We start from the raw sequence: 22,111 nt of genomic DNA, 5'->3' as shown, positions 1-22,111 counted from the left end.
GCTGGGATATTGTCCCCCATCAGCACCTCCACACAGGGACCATCGGGGGAGAGGGAAACTTCGGGGTCTGCTCCAGCGCGCTGCTAAGCAGGGGGCGGGGGGGGGGGGGAGGCATGGCTTCCCTCCCCTGTGCCTTACGGACCCCATCACCCCCCCGGCCCTGCGTCTAGCCCTCCTCCTTCCACCGGCATCCCATCCGCTCCCAGGGATTTAATTAGGCGTTTACACCTCGGCTTGGAGTAAATGACTGGTAAGAAGTGGTGGGGGGGTGTGGGGGGTGTATCAGCAGCCCCGTTTTGATTGACAGGGTGGAGGACCATTGAAAATCTTGCTGGGTAGCTCCCGGGTCGCTATGAAGCTCCTTTTAAAAATCCTTCTTCAATGCAGCCTCCCGGTAGATGGCAGCTCCGCCGGGCGCGGAGGCAGCGCGCAGGCAGCGCGGGCGGATGGAGTAGGGCGGGACGGGGCGCAGCGCCGCGCCCGATCCCCGCGCGGGCCGCGCTCCCACGCGTGTCACCGCTCCCACGGCGGGCGGAGAGGTTGAGCCGCCTCAGGTAAGAACCCCCCTATACCCCCGGGCAGCGCGGCTCCGGGTGGGTTGGGGATGCGGGGGGAAATAAGGGGAGTTTGGGGCTTGTTTGAGAGGAGCGGGAATCCCTCCGTGGGGGACTCAGCGCCCGGCGGAGGAGTCGCGGGCAGGGATGCGCGCACCGCCGAGGAGGGGAAGCCCAGCCCGGGCTGCAGCGCAAATCCCATCCGCTCCTGTCCCTCTTTTTCGCTTTATTTGGAGTATACTACGCTTTCTCAAAAAAAAAAAAAAAAAGGCAAACCCCCAACTACTAGCCCAGGGCCTTGCTCACACGAAACGCGGCGTGGACTGGGGCCTTGGGTCCGCTCCGGTGTGGGTTTAGGCAGCTGGCGGGGGGGAGCGGTGTGCAACCCGGCTGAGGGGAAGGTGGGGGACGCGCATCCCTCCGCTTGCCGGGCTCCGGCGTGGGGAGAGCGCAACTTTCCACCCTCCATTTACATAATGATGTTTTAATAAGCCGCGCAGCCCGCTGAGAGCTCGCCGGGGGCAGAAACCACCCCGAGCGGGGCCGGGAGAGAGGGGGCGGCCGGGCCACGGCCCCACTTGAGGGGGGTGCTCGGGGGTTGGGGTTTTTTTCTGGTGCCGCTGGAAGTTGAGTGCGGAGGAGACGGCAAGGGAGGGCAAGACTCCGGCAGCGCTGGGAAAGCTTTCTAGGGAAAATCACCCCCCCACACATCATCCTTGTGCGAGGTTAGACGGTAAAACGGGCGGGGACCCGCCTGCAAGGAGCTGGGGGGCCGGTCTGTGCTGCCTCCCCTCCCTGCTCTCACTCTTAAAGAGGTATATAAATCCCGGACCTGCGCTGTCAGGCTCGCTTGATAAATTAGGGGCTTCGTAGTCGAAACCTATTTACACCTCCATTATAGGGCTAACCAAATGGGGATCAGCATGCATATTTTTACCGCAAGAGATCTCATACATCTCCGCCAGAGTCGCCCCTCGGGCCATGGGATAACAGATAGGGAAGGGGGGGGGGGGGGGGGGGGCGCCGCAGCCAGCACTTGAGCGGAAAAAAGTCCGTGTCCCCTCTCGGTGCCGGCTGCCCGGGACACCGGGGACCCGTCCCCCTTGCAGGGGGCAAGGAGAAGACGAGGGTGACCTCCCAGGGAGGGGGGTCCCGCCTTGGCGGGGCAGAGGACAGCCGTTCCTCTAGCCGAAGCAAGGCGCTCGGGGACGTTTCTCTTCCGAGGGAGCTGGAGTTTGCCTGCGAGACCTGCCGTGACTGCCCCTTTTTTTTGGAGGGAGAAGGGGCAAGAAACGCCCCGCACGGAGCCGTCCGGTCCCCGCGGCAGGCGCTTTTCCCCGGCTCCTCTTTTCGTTTATTTCCAGACAGGGACCTCGGCCGGCTGGGGGGTGGGCAGGGGGCCGCGCATCCCGGGCCGATTCCCTGGTGTCCCCGGGGGTGGCCCCGGCGAGCCCGGCAGCAGAAAGGAGGCAGGGGGGCAACATCCCCCGTACCCCGGTGGGATGCGCGCACCGAGCGCCGCCCGATCCCTTTCGAAACGAACCGCGGAGGGAGCGAAGGGACACCAAAGCCTGGGACCCGGGGAGGGCTCGGCCCCAACCCCCCGTCCCCTGGGAAGGGGGGAGGGCTCTGCGGGATTTCCCCCCGCACCCGGCGCTCCAGCCGGCCGGGCTCCGGCTGTGTCCCGCGTTCCGGCTCGGCTTCCAGCGCCGGGGAAAAAGAAATCTCCCCCCTCTGCCCCATCCCGTCCCCTCCGGCGGCCCCCTCCAGTTCCACTTGGTTAGCTCAAGTTTTCCATGTAAATGACAGTAATAAATATCTAATCATGTCCCGCAGCTATCGGCGGCTCGCCGAGCAGCCGGCATTAATGAGACGTCCAGGGGAAGTGGGGGAAAGGAGAGCGGGGGAAAAAAAAAGGGAAGAAGGAAAGTTTTTTCCGCTGTCACCAAAGCGGTTTCTAAAAGCGCATCCCAGCCGCCGTGGCGAGGGGATGCGGGGAGGGGGGGCGCGGAGCCCCGCGGAGCCCCCCGCTTCCCCCGGAGCGATCGCACCTGTGGGTCGCGCTCGGGTTCAAACCCGTCCCCTCTAACTAACCTCCTCCCCAAAACCCCAGCAATGCCCCCCCGGGGGGGCGCGGCAAGCGGCGGGCCCGGTCGCACCCCCGGCGCGGGGGTTGCCCTCCCGAATGCCCCGCGGAGCTGCGTGTGCCCATCCCCGCCGTGATTCCCAAACAATTAATGGGACTGCAAAGAGCTTTTAATGTTGATGGGGGGCCGGAGCGCGGGGAAGGCTAAGGCTGAAATTAAACCATGAGAGTTGGATTTGTTCGCCTAACGCTAAACAAATGGAGTGATTACCTTCTTTCCAAACGCATCAGTCATACTACATTAAGTAGCAGAGAGCTAATTATCCCAATTAGGAGGCTGATTTATAATTAATGGCTTGGACCAAGTGATAATTGGATGTTAATGGATAACAGTTTTGTCTGAAGTAGCCTCCCGCTTCCCCAAAGGCAAAGCTGGAGGGTTTTTTTTCTCTGTCCCTCTCCTCTCACCTCTGCACGGAGCACAAAGCAAATGAGGGGCGAAATCTGCTCTTAGCTGGCTCGGTGGGGACCCTCCTCCGGCCGGGGCGGGGGCCGGCAGGTCCCGGGGACGGAGCCTGGTCGGGGTTCAGGGAGGTGGGCTGCGGGGGTAACCTCCAGCACCCCCTTCCCCAGCTGTTCAAGCGATCCCTGCTGCTTTTTTCCTCCCTTCTCTGGGTTTCCAAGCCGTGGACAGCTGACCCGAAGCAGCCGGGTTGTCCCACGTCCCCAGTGGGTGCTGGGTTCCTCACCCACCCACAGGGTGTGAGTCGTGTCCTCGATGGGGGGCAAGGGCTGAGCCCCATGGGGTGCCCCAGTGCAGACGAGGCTGTCCCCCTGTCCTAGGGAGAGCAGGATGGGGCTCACCCCAAGGCAGAGAGGTTTTACACCCTCCCTGGCCCATACTCCCCGTGTAGTGGGGGGCACAGAGTGAATCTGCAGTTTCTCACTGCTCCCTGTTTCTCTTAACCACATCTCAGAACAGGCACATTGGCTGTTCAGCTCTTCCCTTCTACGCTCACTTTTCACCCATGAGTAAGTCGATGCAAGTCAATCCCGTTTCCTCGTTTGCTCCAGCCGGAGAATTGGACCTACAACCCTTTGGTTTTCAGATCATGTTTCTAAGTTCAGTTTTTCCATTCTAACTAAGAACCGTAAGGGCAGAAAATTCCTGAAAGGGTAAGAGTGACTTCAACTCCGAGTTACCTCATGACTGATGAGACGTTGTATTAAATTATACCAATGTACTTAATGCAAAAATACATCCAAAATCATACCATCAGTACGCAGAAAGCCAATTTAGATTGGCTTTCCAGCTTTCCCTGCTAATTTAAAGAGATCTTGATGTATAAATGGGACGGTCTTCTTGTGTTCACACAAATCAGCAGGCTCCTGCAGTGATCTTACTGCCGTCTCAGAAGATGCAGCTCTGTTTCACAGAGCTGGTGCAGATGTTGCTTCTCCTTAGTGCCGGGGTCACTACCTGCATCAAAGAAATGGAGCCAGAGGAGCTTCCCACAGCTCCGAGAGAAGGGCAGGCTGGCCAGGCAAGTTTTGCACAATATAGTCGTAGAGGGAGTGACTGCAGTGGATTTTGTTCCCAGTGCCTTTATCCTCTAAAAGAACGCATTGCTGAGAAAGAGGAGAATCGGATGAAAGGAAGCCGGAGTGCACAGAGTTTCTCTCACCTCTGCCATCATCACAACCAGCCTTACCAAAACAAAGGTGCTGCAGAGAAGGTCCAGGACCAAGCTCTTCTGATGTGGTTACCTAGTGGTTTTGCTGGTGAAGCTATGGGTAAACCCTTTAGCTAGAAGTAGCCCATGTTTTCTAAGACACCAGTTACTCCTTCAGGGATTTTTTTTTTTTTTTTCAGGGGCATCCCAAAATTCAGCTCATCTAGTTGGAAATGCTTTTGTTGAGGCACTGACAAATGTCAGTCATGTTTGAACTCTTTCAAAAGGTTCAGTGCAGATTTCTACCACTCATGTCAATAGCAATGTTTATACCTACCTTGCTTCATTTGGCAAAAACATAGAAGTAGGGAAAATGCTGAAGAACAAGGATTCAATAAAGCCCAAATTTTCCAATCCTATGCAGCTACTGATAAACTAACCTACTTTGGGGGAACGTCCATCAAAATATGCCTGTTGCAAAGAAGGTGGAGAATTCTGAAATGCAGCTAAATATCCAGGAATTAATTCATGGTGCACTGGGGTTAGCCAAATGCTGGGTCTTTTTCTGCCAGTCTGTTCCAGTCCAAAAGCTACTGAAAATTTTTTTTTTTTATTTCTTTTTGACTTCATCAGGTTTTGGATCAGGCCTTTTATGATTTCTAAAGCATGTCTGGTACAGATATAGCTCCTGGGAAGGAGAGAGGCTCTGAGGGAAGGCTGGGAGCGGGGCTGGGACCAGGAGGGACCAGCAGGTCCCCAAATGGTGGCAAACGGGTGTTTACAGACAGGAGTTGTGGGTGAACCGCAATACAAATGTGATTTCTTCCTGGTAGCTGCTGGCACAACTCTTTTAGGACCAACTGCGACCTGTGTGTATCCAGAGCAAATACTGATTTGAAAAGTGCTGCTTTAAACTGTCCAGATGCTAAATCTTAAAGTATGGGGGGTGTGATGCTTGGGAACTCTACTGGGATACTCCAGAAAAGAGAAACAGTTGGGCTGGGGGAGGTGAGCTGATGGATCTCAGGGGTAGAAAATGCTCCTGCCAAGGGAGCTGCAGAAACCCCATGTCTTCAGCAGTTTGACGCCAACCGTACCGAGTGCCGGGGGAAGTGAGCATGCAGCAGCTCTGCATGCTCTTGGCGCGTGTTAGCCCCAGCTGGGTAAACGTGCTTCTGCTGAAGGACTGCATATCTCCCCGCAAAACCCACTGGACATTTAGCTGCTCTGCCTGCTTTACAGCACGCAGCTCTTTAAAGCACACATCACCTGCTGGTGGCCAAAATATATTACTTACCTTGGCAACTGAGCTTGATTCTGTGTACGGATCCAAATACTTACGGGAAAGGAGGCATTACATGCACCCGCGGTGCTCCCCAGCCCTTGCTGCCTCTGCTGCTAACTCCAGTTTGTGGCCCTGTTTAAGGTGGCACAAGTCTTCTCCCCACCCTTTAAAAAATCATTGAACTCAAACAGCTTTTTTTAAAGGTAGGAAGAAAATTAGTGTTACCGCTTCTAAAGAAGCAAACCTCAAAACTTCTGTCTCACTCTTTTAAGGTATTGAAAGTGCCCCACAATTGCATGGCTTGCTGGAGTTGCCTTTCAGGTTTCTTTTCTTTTTCTTTTTGACTAAGGTAGGACTTGTCTGTCATTTTGTCTTATAGCTGATCTTAGTCGGAGCAGAAGTAACTGCCACCATGTGTTTTGTGACCGTAGTTTTGGGTGCTATAAGCATCATCTGCAAGGGCAGACCCAGGGTCCAGCTGTACCTTCAGAAACATCCTGGGTTCAGGCTCTCAGCTTCTTTCTTCTTCAAAATTTGCTTGTTCTTTAGATCTCTCCAAAATCAGCTTCAACCAAATTTGCACTTGGTGTCACAGCCTTACAGCTTTTCAGCTAACCAGCTGAAAGAGCGCCTAGGAAAGTCGTTTTGTGCCAAGCAGGTCAAACTCCAATGAAGCAGCGCAAACCACTGCATTTCACAAAGACGTGTTGCGCTCTCCTCCTTGTGTGCATATCTAACTGCATTCAGCTTAACACCCAGAACTTACAGCTTCAATTTACATTTACTTGATGAATTGTGATGGTGGGTGGAGAAGTTGCCCTCCTTCCGTGCCTCATCCCAGCTGATGCCCTTGGAGCCTAGCATCTCGGCTGAGGCATCGCACGGGGAGCGCCGGGAGCAAGCACGCGTTCCCTTCTGCCAGCCCAGCTACCAGGCTGTCAGCACCTGAGAGCAGCAGGAGGGACTGTCTTTAACTGCCTCAGCAAATCTTTACAAAGCTTATCTGTCAGGGCTCTCTTCTGCCAGTGCTTCTTGCAGTGACTGATCTCTCTTGTTAGGGCTCAGGGCTAGGATGCAAGATCAGCGTTGTGGTGGTGGTGCTCAGGCAGACAGAGGTCCTGGTTACTAGATGTCACAGGCTTAAAAACACATTTCGACACAGAAGTGTAGATCCTTGTCTTGTTAACAAGACCGTGTCATGGGTAAAATCCTCCAGGATATTGCTCCATCTTCCAGGGACACTGGAGATTCCCAAACCCCCAGCAGCAGCCCCAAGGAGCTGCCTTCAAGCAAGTCAATTTGCTCGTGCAAGCAATCTGCAGTCAAGTATGCTGCAGGCAAAACTGTTTTGGGGGTAGAGAGTGAGCAGTGAGCTGCTCCTCATGCTGCCAGCAGCCCTGAAGGGCAGAGTTTGGGAAGTCTGGACCTCTCCCGTCATCCGGTTTGGAAAATTCCCTCTGCCAGCGTTAAGGCAAATGAAATGATGCTTCTCAAGCCAAGTCGTTTTTGCAAAAGTGAGAGGAAGGGCTGAGCCAGACAAACCGCATACAAATACAACTAAGCCAGAAACATGCTTGTTTTGGAAGGGGTCAGGGGGGGAAAGTACTTTTTTTTTTTTTGCATATAAAAAGCCCAAGTTAAACATTTTAAGCTGTTTGCAAATTCAGTAGTTTGATTGCACAGCGCCTTAAGGTCACTCCGAGTCCTGAAGTCAGGGCCAGTCTGGAGGCAGAGATGTCGTCAGGTCTCGAGACGTGAGAACAGATGGGCAGCGCAGGTACGTGAGAGCCTGGCTGCAGCGGGATGCTGCTGCCTTTCACATCCACGAACGTGGAGCGTGCGGCAGCAGCGCTCCAGAGCCAGGCTGTAGGTGCTCACACTCCTTGGGGTCAGTCTGGGCTGCAGGCTTCTGCTTCTGTTGTGATATTAATCATAAGAAGTCTAAAATGCATTATTTGTTTTGCTGTTGACTGAGCTGGAAGCAGAATGAGATCCTGAAACTAGAGCCAAAGTGATGTTTGTATTAAGATCTTTTCTTATTTACCCAGGAAAATGGTTCTGCTTCAATATAGATTACAAGAGCTTTTACTGAGGGTTGAGCCGCTGCTCCGAGGGGGAGAAGGGAGGTGCTGATTTCATCTGTAAGCGCTGATCGTCATGCGTAAATTATGGCAAGCAAGAGATTTAGCACCACAGTGATGTTTAGTGATCCCAATCCCAGCTCTACACTGCGAATCACTGGGCTCCAAGCCCTAAAACTGGCTCAAAAGGAAAGACTATGAGGATGTCTTCATTTTATTTTATTTCAGACCTTGCGAGCCTGCCCTTTGAAGCATGCCTCTGCAAACAGAGGCGCTGGAAAGTCTTTTGCCGGGAACTGTCTAATCAATCACTTGTTTCTGTTATCTGGCCTTTGAGGATGGGGGGAAATGATGATTTCACAAAAGCCTTAAATAAAAACCACAGCGACCGATGTGGGTTACCTCTGTCAGCAAGGGCCTGTTATCTCAGCCGCTGGCAACCTGGTGTCTGACTTTGTAGAGCCCTACAATAAAACTTCCCCATCTCAGCAGGATGCTCTGAGGTTTGTTTTATAAAACTCACAAATGCTCTCACATCCTATTATGCTTCCACTACAAATAAATGAGCGTTACGAATACAGTTGCTGTGCTCTTCAGCAGCACAGCCCCGACAGAGACAATTATTTGACAAGGTCTACCCAAAAACTGTGCTGTCCCTAGCTGTAAGTATTTCCAAATTTCAGCTGCTAGCAAACCTCCTGGTTTTAAGAAAAAGATCTTTTTCATTTATACCAAGGTCAGTAGTAGTAGCTGAACGTGAGCTGCGAGAATTGGTGTAATCAGTCAGGTTTTGCTTTCGGTGGATTGTGACTTGTTCAACTAGACCAGGTCTAATTAAGATCTCACTGTGCACTAAGAAATTAACTGCATTTAAATTCAGGGATTTACACAGGGTTAAAAATATTGCAGGAAGATCAGAAAAGGGGAATCTTGATTTTCTGAGAGCTGTTCTCGATTCCTTTATTTCAGTTATAAGAGAAGTCCTTTGGAAGCCTATTTTTTGGACTTTGACTTTTAAATGAGAAAATATGACGTGTTGCAGTATTTCAAATTGTTTATATTTCATCCACTACAAAGGTGAGATTGTTTCTTTAGACATTCAGCTATCTCACATGAAGAACAAAACTGATTTGTAACATGCTGGTTATTATCTTATATGATTTTGGACCTTTATATATCTTAAAGATTTAGGGATATAAAAAAAAAAAAATTGAAGAAAATCTCTTGCAAGGATCGTTTATTCAGAACCCCCCAGGTATATAATTCATTTAGTACCAAATACATATAAAACCAATGTCTGTGTATAGAGTGAGCCTATTTTCCTAGACTGTCAGAAAAGCAGAGACAGAGATTCATTATTTATCTTGCTGATTTAAAGTGTTTCTGAACAAGGACTCAAAGCATAAAATCATAAAGCAGAACAGCTCCGGGGGGGGATATTTTGTTGTGATTTTATTTTCGATGATGTTTATTGCCAGTAGTAATAAAGGGGATGTTGTTAGCACAAACCATTTGCTGTTATTCCTTGTTAGTAATGAACAACGGGTTCCTGTGCTTTGCATAAACACGAGTAGCGATTTGTACTGCCCGAGCAGGCACTCGGGCTGGAGGACCACAACTTTCCTTTTTACCTGACAGGGCTGCTCCTATCTTTTCCTGTCACCTGCAGGGCCCTGAACACCAGACAAGAGCACCAGACTTTTCTTTCACGAATTTTTTTTCCTGATGCTTTTCCCATGTTCAGGCTGTGTCTTGCATCAGGGTGCAGAGCCGAGGCGGTTCCGAGCTCTTCCAAACTTCAAATGCATCTCTGGCACATCTCTCTTCATCAGTAATGAATGACAGTGTTGAAATTCACTTCTACCAATGAGTTGCCAAAGTCCTGATGTAACTTTTTTAGTACAGCTTATTTCCCGCATAAAGATGGCCTCATACACACACCTTATACACAGAATTATGTGCCTGGATACAAAACTAGTTACCAGCTAAAAGGCTTTAATTTTCCCTATTTACAAAAGTTGAGAAGCCAAAGCTGATAATATTAAAGCTCAGGGCCAAATTTCCCCTATATGCTGCACTGTTAAGTGGTATACAATAAATTGCACCACTCTTGTGCTATATGACTTTATGGGAACCTGAGGTTTTCAAGGCTAGTGTTGGGAAGGGGCGGATGGGAGCCACGTTGCGGCTGGAGCAATGCAGCTCTGTGATAACAGGGTTCCTGTTCTCGGCTGGTAAATGTGCAAATTGTTTTGCATCAGATCGAACAGCAGCAGCTGAATTAGCAGCGGTCTGCTCCTGGATTAGTCTGGGATGGGCAGAGACCTACATCGCCTAGCCTCTAAGCAGTGCAGAGGATGGGGAAATGTGGGTTTCTCATAGCCAGTAGCAGTTAAAGCTAAGGGGAACCCCTGGTCCTCTCTGTGAGGCCAGATCCTGGCAGGATGCAGCTCCTGCAGCCTGAGGGGTCTGCAGGCTTGGGAAGAAAAATGGGCACAGCATCCATGAGACTTCCATGGTGAAAACTCAAGTGAGAGGTAAAAGCCATAGGAGAGTTTTTGGAACTGAGGTAGTAATGCCAGGATTGCAAAGGCAGAAGGAGTGGGAACCCCGGCAGGGTCCGGCACAGGACATGGCGTGGAGACATCCCAGCCTAGCGCTGCGAAAGGTGGGTAGCTGGGAGAGAGCAAGTCTTTTGATGCCAGGGATGGGAGAGTCACTGATGTGGCCCTGAGGGGTCGTGCAGAAGGAAACCACCCACCCCAGGAGGTACCAGTCCCAGGCACTGCACAGAGGCGTCCATCCTCCTGTGCTGAGCAAATGCTGCAGGATCAGCCCGCAGGCTCTTGGCAGGGGCAAACCCAGGCTAGCCTCACCCTATGGAGGGGTCCTCTTCTTACCTGTTATCCTGTACCTTTCCTCAGCTCCCATCTCCTTTGTCCAGTGCTTTCAATTCAACGATCTCTGACATACAAAACCAGGGTGAGGCATCCCCTTTCTTTCACGACGGACCCTACATTACCCTCCCAGCTCTATCGACAACTACTCAACCCTTCCACAAAGCAGGAGCTCAAACTTTGCTCTCATCCTCCTCCCGGCTGCGGCTGTTCCTGAGGCCCTCCAGCCACCCAGAGACATAAAAGATGCATTTGCAGATTTTGAAAATTAAAACCATCTATACAGCCAGTGGGAAGGGATCAGCTTATTTGGTTGCTTAATGAAATATAAAGATTATTTTAACCAGTGTAAGCACTATTCGACAGCTTGTGAAACACAGTGGTGGCTTGATGAATGGCTTTCTCCATTAAAAAAAATTGCTGCATGATGTCTTTTAAATATTTAATTTATTTGGGTTGGAGTGTGCTCGGAGCTGACAGTTAAACAGGAGCTGTTTGCGGTCTCAGTTAACTTTGCTTATTAAGCTGAACAGTCTCGCTCAGTAAATGCAAGATACTTCTTTTCCCTCATTTTTTATACCGAATCTGGGATGATACATTTGCTGCACAAGTGAGTAGGAAGTCCAGCCTGTCGTCTGCACTGCAGCGCGCCAGGCAGTTATCACTAAAGCCGTGATGGGTATCGACTTCTGTCCTGAGTCCATCGTTATTAAGTCCCCTGCTTTTTATTTTCTTTATTTTTTATTTGATGCACTTTCTTCTAGGCCACCCAGAAGAGTTTGTTCAGACACACATATACACACAAAAGCATCTTTTAACAAGCAAATAAACGGAAATCTTCCTGGAGCAAGTGTTTTAGTGGAAACATTGGGCTCCAGGCACAAGATCATTGGTAGCGTCCTTGGAAGACTGTATAGTATGGGAAAATTCCCCTCCTCTCCCTCTTCATTTTTCCCTTAATGCTCCAGCTTGGTACACAACCAACATCATGCAAGGGGTATTAGAAAAGAAACGGGTGTTTCTGTGAGCTGGGAGTCAAAGACACGTGGCCTCTCACATATCTCCTGGCAAGGCTGAGCCCCAGCGTGGATTCTCCAGTATCTATTAAGGATGGAGGTCTGGCAGCAGCGCGGGGCAGTTAGTAGGTTCTGTGTCCTCAAATGGTTTTCATGAAACACGTAGGAACTTAAGCTCTGACACCTCCACCCTGCTGCCCAAAGCTGGTGGAACAGGGCAGCTGGTTCACAAGTTAGGGGGTGGGAAGGGAGGAGACAAAATGAAGTTGCAAAACTCTGTTCCGTTGTCTGCATTGGCCAGAAAAGCCAGTCCTGCTCCTGGACTGCGAAAATGAAGCAGCAAACAACTCTCTGTATGGCTGTGGCGGTCTTGCTGACGATGGGGACCGGCTGAGCACTGCTGGCTGCTGAGCCAGCTTGGTGCGTGCTGAGCGCTGCTTTGCTGCAGCCTGGGGTGGGATGATGCTGTTTGGAAAAAAAACACCCCAAGGATGGGGTGAGGCTGCGCCACAGATACCGCTGGAACTGTTCAGGGTAGTGTCCAGGTTGGGGACCTGCAGGTCTTCCCCAGGTGATGGGAGATGTCTTCTATGGCCACATCAATGGCACATGTCACTGGGACACACTCCTGTCCCTTAGCATGTGCCACCAGCAGCAAAGCTCTGAAGTCCAGCAAAGCAACATCCCTGCTGTAATTTTGCTGTGAACCCATCGTGGGGAAAATGCAAAAAATTCTGTTGGCATGTGAAGTCCCTCAACTTGATCAGAGAACCAGCAAACAACTTCGGCATTGTTTAGGTCTTCCCTAAGCTCGATTAGAGCAGAGCTATGGCATTCTTGTGTTTAGGTCAGCATCTGAACCAAAAATATCCGGTTTTGCAGTGGTTCAGCTTAGAATAGCATTGGCTTTCTCTCTTGTTAGAGTGACTAAAACCTTAATAGGGTATAGATGAAGGTTATTAATTTGGTTTGGGGTTGTAGCTTTTCTAAAAAGTAGGGTAAATTTTGAAATGAAACATTTTGAAAATGAATTCAAAAGTAATTGCTTGGATACCATAAAACACAACAGATCTAATTTTCCCCTGCTTTCCAGAAGTAGCAACAAAATGTGTCTCAGGCATCCTTAAATGCATTTTTCAATAAATCAGCTATTCATATTGTCTGTCTGTTCTTTGAAGTCGAAGGTAGGGTTGATTTTTTTTCTTATATTGTTATATAGGAGGTGGTAGGAAAGGATGTGACCGGTAACATTCTCTGTGGGCCATAGGGATGTGGCTGGCACTGCGCAGAGTAAGGTGGGATGTGGGTCCCTTCCAACTTGAGATATTCTATGGTTCTATGTAGGTGCTGGATAGCCACCAATCTTTTTTTGAGTCTAAAGCTAAAGAATTGGGGAGTGAATCCAGGGTGGGCAAACAGGGAGACACAAAGCAGATGAAGGTGGTATCGGGGTATGTATTAAGTCTTTGTGGTGTAACCACACCTGGATCTGTCACCCTCCACCAGCGCTCTTGGCACTGGAATGATGTGGTGGCAGATCAGAAGGGACTTGGGGAAACAGGAATGAGGCTGAGTGCTAGATTCCCAAATTATTGGTTTATAATTACTGCAGGCTCTTTGAGAAGACAATCCCAAAGGCAGCACTCACACTCATGACACAAAATCCCTTAGTCAAAAAAAACATCCTAGAGCAACGGGGACCATCCCTGAGCAGAGTGTTGGATCATACTCCAGCTGCATGGCTTCCCTCCTCCATTCCTGGGCACCGTGACAGAGACATGCTTGCAAGGGTGAAACCACAAGATGCCCCAGGTCATTGCCAGACCCTAGAGTACAAAATTCAGCTGCTTTTCCCAGGAACGACAGCTTGGTCTCCAGATGTTAAGATCACTCCATGTTTCTGCTTCCTACATCAAGGTGGTTTGGGAGAGAATGGGAATTCAGAGCAGGAGGGGTAGTGGGACCAACTCGCTTCCATTCCTCCCTCTTCACCAAGAGTCTGTCCTCCCTGGTACAAATTCTCCACAGGCAAAAATGAAGGTCTTTCCTCAGTACAGAAAAAACAACAGATAATTGTTCACCCATATATTTGCATCAGGTTTCTCCTAAAATCATGGCAGTTGAACCATCTCGCTCCAGTGATCAAACTGTTTTCCAAGAGGTTGCCTAGATAACCTGTCTGCTTTCCTTATGTTAGTCCAGCTGGACCTCTTTCTCTGAATGTTCATTCATTGCACTGACTTTCCAGATGATGACTTGCTGATGTAAACGGTGTTTTAAAAAATTTCTTTTGTGGCAAATGTTTCACAACTTCCTTTCCCATGTCTTACAAACTACAAAAACGGCATCCTGGAGGCCCTCTGTCATTTATAACAGGGATGAATGAAGCATCACTCAGCTTATGAGATCAATATTAGCTCAGTTTTACAGATGGTCTGTAAGGAAAAACAGCTTGAAGTTTCATGCAGCGCCCACAGTAGAAAAAAAGGCGTTAGTTTTTTGAAATAATTTCCTTGCTATTGAGCTACGAAATGTCAGTATTTATTGTAAATCTTAATTCCCTCTTTACCCATAACATTTTTGGTCCTATTACGCTACAGATTTATTTTCTTTTACACCATATGCTTTTTCTTTTTCTGTATCATTTGTGTTTTGTTAAGAAGAACTTTAAGAAAAATGAATGGAAACTAATTACGCATGAGTGGGTTCAGATAAGAAAGATTATTTGACATTATAGCAATGGGATTATGGAACAGCCCACTGTAGGCAATGATAGGGACAAAATCCCAGCTAGTCCTGGGATAGAGCTAGGTTGGTTCATTAAAAGTCACAATAATATGATGAATTTTATTATGGTATGTAAAAAATATCCTTTCCCATCTTTTGTTCAGCATATCATGAGTGGGGTATAGCCAGATGCTGGTGTCTAAGCTTGGAAGTCAGACCGGTGTCACTGATGCTTTAGGTCTACAGGAGGTATTTTGATTCCTGTCCCAGAACCTGTTGGAGTTGGAAGATTGGAAGTGAGCCTTGCATGCAGCAGGTTAAGTTTGAGCTCAGCATTTCCAAAGCTCTGCTGAGACACCAGGACGCTGGAATAGCACCTTCCTAAGCACCTCTGTCCTCCCGCTGCTGTTTTTCAGGTTTATGTCACCATGCAGCACTATGGAGTGAACGGTTACTCCCTCCATGCCATGAATTCACTGAGTGCCATGTACAACCTCCACCAGCAGGCAGCTCAGCAAGCCCAGCATGCCCCCGACTACAGGCCCTCGGTGCATGCCCTCACCCTGGCAGAGAGACTGGCTGGTAAGAAAAACTCATGGCTTTTGCCGTTCCCCGGGAAAAAAACACTTGTTGCTTCAACTGGGTGCAACTCTTCTTCTTCCGGAGCTGGAGTGTGACATAGCCAACTGGCATGGTGTGTTCCTGAATACTAGCCATGTGGCCAAGCTCTGCAGGTGACACGTGCCCTCCATCCAGTGTTCGCTGCCGGCGGACCACTGCGCCTTGCTGCAGACTGGCCTCCAATGGCTGGGGAGCCCGGGGGTGAAAAGGGACTCAGCCCCACCATATGGGATTGAAAAGAGGGAATTAAAGAGACACTGAAATATGTTTTAACAAGTGAACAAAAAATAGCAGAAAATTTTACTTTCTTGTTAGCAAAGAACAGCACAATGAATATGAGCATGCAGTGAATTGGATTCCCTCGCGGAGGGGCCCAGGACTTGCATCCCCTAACAATCATCTCCTGCCATCCCAGGCCATAGCTTGTTCTTCCATGTTGCCCCTTCTTGTAACTATTTTCCATTACTTGTCCTACCAAAAACTCTTTCTCCCTGGAAAATGATCTTCGTTTGGATCTTCTTTGGGTCTCACCTTGACCTATTTCTTCCTGGGGATCCTAGACCTTGGGTGACACTTGCAGGTCCTGCTGGCTCCCTCTCTGATGCTTTTATGTTTTGCCTTCCATAAAAGAGCTTTTCTAGGCTCAGAGAAAGTCACATGCGACTTTACCCAGAGAGTGTTATTTACACAGCATTGTTGATGGTGGGACAGTAGCCGCTGCTCTGGAGCATCTGATCTGTTTTTCTGTGTTCAGCCATGAGTGTAAGAGCACTAGATTGATACTGTCATTAGGAGGAAGTGCAAAGTCCAGATAGTATTTTATTATTTGGTAACGGGAAATGTTCAAAAATAATTGATGGGAACCTGAGAATATTTGGTATGGTAGGGCAAATATATCTGCTCTATATTTCAGCCTACCGCATAACTCCCAGATCTGGCTGATATCATCAAAGGCTACTGCAATGCAAATGGTCAAGAGCTGCAAATCACCGTTTTGGTCAGGGCTTGGATGCAGTGTGGTAGAGCAGACCTGACAACCAGTATACTGGAGCTAAAGCAAAAAGTTACCGTAGATGTGATTCTGGAGACCTTCCCACAATGGAACCATCTTCACTGACTGTCTGAAAATTACACATCTGCTTTAAGATAGCTTTCTAGTTGTCTGATATTAAAGGAAAAAAAGAATGTGGAGAGACTCCTTCCAGCCTAGAGTAGGTGGAAAAATTATCTACTCAGACAACTTTAGTGGGCTAAATTTAAGAGACATGGGCTTAAGCCAAAATAAGGATGCAGAAGTTTCAGGACAGTCCTCCTAGGTGGGTAGTCCACGAAGGCATGGTGGTAAAAGTCTTAGACTCTTTGCATCAGTCAGTCACAGCTAACTCTCAAATCTTCACGCCAGCAATGTTCCCTTATCCAGCTACTAGTAGTGACCTCCTTAACATGGTTCCTCAAACCACTCAGCTGTGGCCTCTGGGATCTCTGGGGTGCCATAGGGCAGAGCTGGGAGTCACTGTCCTCATCAAAAAAGAACCAAAGTGGAATAAAGGAGACCTGGACTCTAATCCTAGCTTTACCGCTGGGCTGCAGAGTGATGACAGGTGGACACTCTTCTTGTCCTGGTCGTCCATCCCCTCCTTCTCTCACCCTTTAGGTGCACAGGAGCAGATGGTCCTGAACTCTGCAACGTGCCTTGCAGACCTTGAGTCTCAAGGTGCCCCTTTCCTAGATGCATGGATCTCTTGAAAGATTTTTGTGATCACCTGTATCTTTTACAGTAGAGCATGGAGGACTTAATGTCTTTGACCCTAACTAGAGTAAAAGCAGAGTGAGATTAAAAAAAAAAAAAAAGAATAAAAAAGCTATTCTCGTATTCTTGACTGGGAGATTCAATTGGTTTTGTGACCTCTTATCTCTTATCTAACCCACCTGGAAGACTTTCCAAATTAAATCCCATGGTCCCCTTGTCTGCTTATCATTGGCGGGGTAGGCATTATATACCTACGAGCTGGTTCCTTTGCAGTTGCTTCACATTCTGTTACTTCTGAATATCTTTCAGTGCAGGTTATAGATCTCATTTGCCTTCCAGGGACAGTCAGAATAAAGCAGCACAAAAGCAAATGACCTTAAGTCAGAAAACAGAGGTTTTTTGATTGTAACTGCAAAGCCTCACCTGCAATTTATATTCTCCTTCTTGCACAAAGCCTGAAAACATAGTTAAAACATTAAAATAATTGCTGGTTGGGTCTCATTGGAGTGGCCAACTTAATGCATGAACTGCCGCCTCCAGGGAGCTGATAGGTCTAACCTCTACTCTAGAAATTCGGGAATATTCCAGCCTGCAGGTAGGGTGTTTAACCAGTGTCCTTTCCCCTGATTTCTTGTACTTGAAACACAAATGTTAGCTTTGTAAAATGTTTTGGGGTAGCTTCAATTTCTTGTCCTGGAACATCCCTTCTCCTCTCCTGGCTGCACTGCGAGCTGTGTCTGAATGCATCAAGGACAGTGTCTTTGCCTCCAAAGCAGCAGCTATTACCAGCATTTTAACTCCCTGAAGAGTTCCGATACCTTGAACACAAAAGTCTCTTGTCTGCAACCAACACTATATTGTATTTGGCCGGAGACCTTTAGCCTGATCACGTCTTTTCCAGCTTGCCAAACCCACGTGGCTTTGGCAATCCCCCAGAAAGGCACTGCAAATGCTGACCTAGAATGAAACAGCTGGAAGTTTGGAAGAGGAATGCTTGAGCAGTGCAAACCTGATTTGCTGCACTCATTAGTCAACATATTTGGAACCTGGCTGTGTGGTTCTGGGGCTGGCCTGACAGCAGGTTTTGTTTTATTGTTTACATTCACACCACAATGCTTGTGACAAAAGCACAAATAATCAGCAGCAAGAGCCGTCATCTGGCTCCGTGCACTGATAATGCTGACTTTTCTCCCTATTAGGTTGTTTTCTAGTGTGTTCATTCCTCCCTTCTACTGGAAGTCACATTCTTAACTGAATTAAAAATGATACCAGACATGGCTCTTTCTGCATTTTCTCTTTGAGAGCAAACCTCTCGCCAGATTATTTCATTCCAGTGCTGTAGCACAGCATGTCCCAACTTGCATAATAAAAGGGGATTTTTTTAATTTTAAACTAACTTATTTTCATTGATTTAAGATCTTTCTACTCCCGCTAACTGTTGTGCAATAATAACGCCTCTGGTAAAATAATAAGCCCTTTACTGTTGGCCTCAGGTTTTCCCCAGTCTGAATTTCTTCTCTACCCTCAATTTTGTAAGCACAGTTTGCAAAGTCAGACCTTGTGAGTAGCTCCTCTACTGAGAAGAGCTCAGCACATGAGCTCTGGGCTTGTAATCAGCGGGGCTGGGCTTGGTTCCCGGCTGGCGTTTCCACTCCAGATGCTGGAGAGTGTCCGCACTCAGTAAAGCACGTGCTTTCAAGCTAAACACACATAAGCACATGAGCTTAAGCACTTTCCTGAACTGGAGCCCAGAACAGCTCTCCAATATCATGCCTTGAAGACTACAGTGGGCTACATACGAGACACTAAAGAAGAGCCAGCTCAGCCTGGTTTCTGGGGAGATGCATGTCTTCTAATGCAGCTGCAGTCAACAAAACCAGCTAGAGGCCGCTGCGTTCCAGCTGCATGGACTCTTCCCATTGATCAGCAAAGCGCATCATGGTAGTGTTGAAGCCTACTGAAGCTCTGCCCTTGGCTTCAAGGAGAACATGACACATAACATTGGGTCGCTCTCCTGATTACAATGGTGAATCTCCCCATCTTGTTTTTAATTGTGTTTCTTAATGAAAGAGGCTTATGCCACGGTGGGGTCTGGGCATCTGTGTGTCCTGCCCCACTGATGTTGGAGCAGATTGGCTTATTTCAACCAAATTGAGCATTGGAGTCTCGACAGTTTCCACAGCTGTCATAGGAAGAGGTTCCCTCTCCAGAACAGGCTTTCTAGTCAGAGGTTTTATCTCCTCGGACACCTCAATTAACCAGCAAAATGCGTGTATGTGTTTTATTAGATCTAGAGCCATGAAAAAAATGTTTTGTAGCTTTGTCTGGTGTTAGCAAGTGCTTTATTCGACTGTCAGCATACAAATTCCAATAATTAAATTGGTCACTTTTCTTGTCTTCCAACGGCTGTACATTTCAAGACATCATTTTGGAGGCACGTTATGGATCCCAGCACCGCAAACAAAGGCGAAGTCGCACGGCCTTCACTGCCCAACAGCTGGAGGCACTGGAGAAGACCTTCCAGAAGACTCACTACCCAGATGTGGTGATGAGAGAGCGGCTGGCTATGTGCACAAACCTACCTGAAGCCAGAGTCCAGGTGCTGATATTTTGTGGGTTTGTGAGTGGGGATGTTTGAAAGAATATAGTGGGGTTCCCAGAGGGCTGACAGCTCCCTTGACCTTTCAAGATTCTTCCAGTGTAACCAAAGATTTTGGGGCAGTAAAGTTGTCAAAGATGGGGGCGGGGGGAATAAAATCATCTGAAGTCACACATCTGCTAAAGAAATTCTTAATCCACATGCACATTTTTTAAATTTAGGATTGTCTGAAGTGTACACTGGTTTTCATTTGCTCTTTCACATTTCTTTGGGGAAATTTTAGAAACATCAATAGAAGTCTACTTATTTATTTATTTGCAAGGCTTTTCTGGCTTTCTCAGAAGAGCAGAAACCCAAGTAATTCCAGCTGCTCTTTTCCACCAGTGTCAATATTTGTAACATCTCAAGCCAAGGTTTGGTTTGGGGTTTTGTTTTTTTTTTTAGTTTCAACTAGCACAATGTGCTTCATAACCTGCTGGTGGGGAGGTTCTTGCATTGCTGAGCTTTAAAAGACTAAATAGCAAGTTCTTCAGTGTGAAGTGGATAAGTGGTGGAAAAAAATAGTTCTTTTATATAAGTGTCAAGACATATTGATCTTCAAAGTTTTTGTTTCCTCATCTAACTAACCAAAAAAACACTGGCAAGATTTGCAAATATATTTCTTCCAATCCATGTCTACTGATTTAGGTTAAAAAATATGGATTCTCTCCTCCAGTTCCCAGATAACAGCTTATGCCCGTAATGACTTATTTTGAGCGTGGCTGCCATGGTTTTGGTAGACTTATAACCAAATGGTTTTAAAAACTAACAGAGCACTGTAGTGTAAAGCAATGTAATATCATCAGACTCAGCTATAAGACATTCTGGTTGGATGCAACTGCCTGACCAATTTAGAAAAAAACCCAACAAAACCCCAGAAAACACCACCAGTGGAGTGGCTTAAAGAATCAACATAAAGGCTGGACATTTTTTAAAATATATTTGTTGTGCTCTTTGTAGAAGCACTGAAAACAGATAGAGATCTAAGATCCAACAAAGTGGAATGACATTTGGGCGCAGTGGGCTTGCAGTACCTCATTACTTGGGGTTCCCCTGAAGCTCCAAGGCTGAATGATGCTGAGTTTGGTGCTAAGCAAGATTCTCACCAGTTTCCCCCCCTCTTGCTGTTTGTGGCATTGAAGGTTTGGTTCAAGAACCGGAGAGCCAAATTCCGGAAAAAGCAGCGTAGCCTGCAGAAGGAGCAGCTGCAGAAGCAGAAGGACTGTGAAGGGAGCCACAGCGAGGGAAAGACAGAGCCACCCATGCTGGAGACCCAGGCCACCACCCCGGACACTGAGAAAGTCCAGAACCTCCCAAGTGAGGCAGGCGCGGACCTCAACCTAACCCTGTCGGAGCAGTCGGCCAGCGAGTCAGCGCCCGAGGACCAGACTGACAGAGAGGAGGAGTTTAAGAGCACCTTGGATGAGGCTAAAGTGGACAAGAGCCCTGCTGTGGACAGCAAGGCTTTGAACTGCAAGAGAGCGAGCCCAAAAACAGGTGAGGGGCAGCTTCTTGATGGGGGCTGGTGTCAGGACCTGGTGTTTCCAAGGGGGATGCTGGTGGTTTTATATAGTCCCTTATTCCCTGTGGCGTGGGTGATTGCAGGTAGGCTGCCCAGACTTGTCTTCTTGTCCCCAGCACTAAATGGGACACGATGTCCCTCGTAGCATGAGCACAGAAAGAGCAAAGACCTTCTGCTCAGCTTAGAGCTTGGGGAGAGCAGTACCCAGCGGCAGCAGTAAAGCCATAGCAAAGAGGTCAGCCCCATTTCTATGCTGTAAGATGTTAAGCATGGAACAGAAACATGTTTAGCTCTCCTGAGCCAACACAACCTCTCTTGTTTGCCCTCCTGATGCAAGAGAGAAGCCCATATTGGAGTTGGAACCCTGCTGGGGTGCAGATCAGCACCTGCATCCAGCTTGTAGAAATAACCCCCATCCCCTCTGTCTCCTCCTACAGAGTCCCCTATCAGTGCGACTGTGACACCTTCATCCAGCAGTGGCCTGGCTCAGACTCATTCCTACTCCTCCTCGCCCCTGAGCCTCTTCCGCCTGCAGGAGCAATTCCGCCAGCACATGGCAGCCACCAACAACTTGGTCCATTACTCCTCCTTCGAAATGGGGACACCATCTGCCATGCCCTACTTGGGCATGAATGTCAACATGGCGCCACTGAGCTCCCTGCACTGTCAGTCGTACTACCAGTCGCTCTCCCACGCTCAGCAGGTCTGGTCCTCACCCATCCTGCAGGCCTCCAGCTCCCTTCCAAGCCTGAACAGTAAAACGACGAGTATTGAGAACCTAAGGCTCCGGGCGAAGCAGCATGCGGCGTCCCTTGGGCTTGACACCCTACCCAACTGACTGCCAGATGAGCTACCATTGCCTGCCAGAAGATGCACCAGAGGTTGGCACCAGATATGTCACTCCTTGAATCCCCACCCACTCTCATCTCTTCCTGGAGTAAGGTGCTCCCTTCCAGGGAAAACTTTGCATTTATTAACGTCTTATTAGCACCACAATTGCATCAGACATTGCTACTGGCCTGGTCTTCGCTAAATATTTAAGGAGGAAGGGGGAGAGGATGTATGTTTAGACAGATGAACTGTCCTCTGGACTGCCACGAGTTAAGCCTGTAACGTTCAGGAGAAGCCCCCTTTCCTCATCCCCGCGATAATGTGCCAACTGTGTTATATACACCTTTTTTTGTTGTTGTTGCGTTCTTTGGGAAAAGAAAGAGTCCTGCTTTGTCTTGTATATAGTTTATAATGTTGACAGCACCCATCA

General features: G+C 48.5%; 1 protein-coding gene across 2 annotated transcripts; it reads left to right on the top strand.

Annotated features, from left to right (window-relative positions):
* The first annotated feature begins 381 nt into the window (after nucleotides 1-381).
* DMBX1 (diencephalon/mesencephalon homeobox 1) lies at nucleotides 382-21,688 on the top strand. 2 transcript variants are annotated; one of them, XM_059822215.1, is made up of 5 exons: nucleotides 382-554; nucleotides 14,736-14,901; nucleotides 19,111-19,289; nucleotides 20,471-20,825; nucleotides 21,288-21,688. In XM_059822215.1, exons 2-5 carry the CDS (start codon nucleotides 14,748-14,750, stop codon nucleotides 21,686-21,688), a joined length of 1,089 nt encoding a protein of 362 aa, XP_059678198.1. In that variant the 5' UTR covers nucleotides 382-554; nucleotides 14,736-14,747. The 2 variants fall into 2 exon arrangements, with proteins under 2 accessions (XP_059678198.1, XP_009818388.1); XM_009820086.2 differs by lacking the exon at nucleotides 382-554 and having other exon boundaries at nucleotides 14,733-14,899; nucleotides 19,094-19,289.
* Nucleotides 21,689-22,111: the final 423 nt, after the last annotated feature.

This window comes from Gavia stellata, chromosome 10 (genome assembly GCF_030936135.1).
Source record: "Gavia stellata isolate bGavSte3 chromosome 10, bGavSte3.hap2, whole genome shotgun sequence".
NCBI classification, from domain to species: Eukaryota; Metazoa; Chordata; class Aves; order Gaviiformes; family Gaviidae; genus Gavia; species Gavia stellata.
This window is presented reverse-complemented; position numbering and strand designations above follow the sequence as displayed.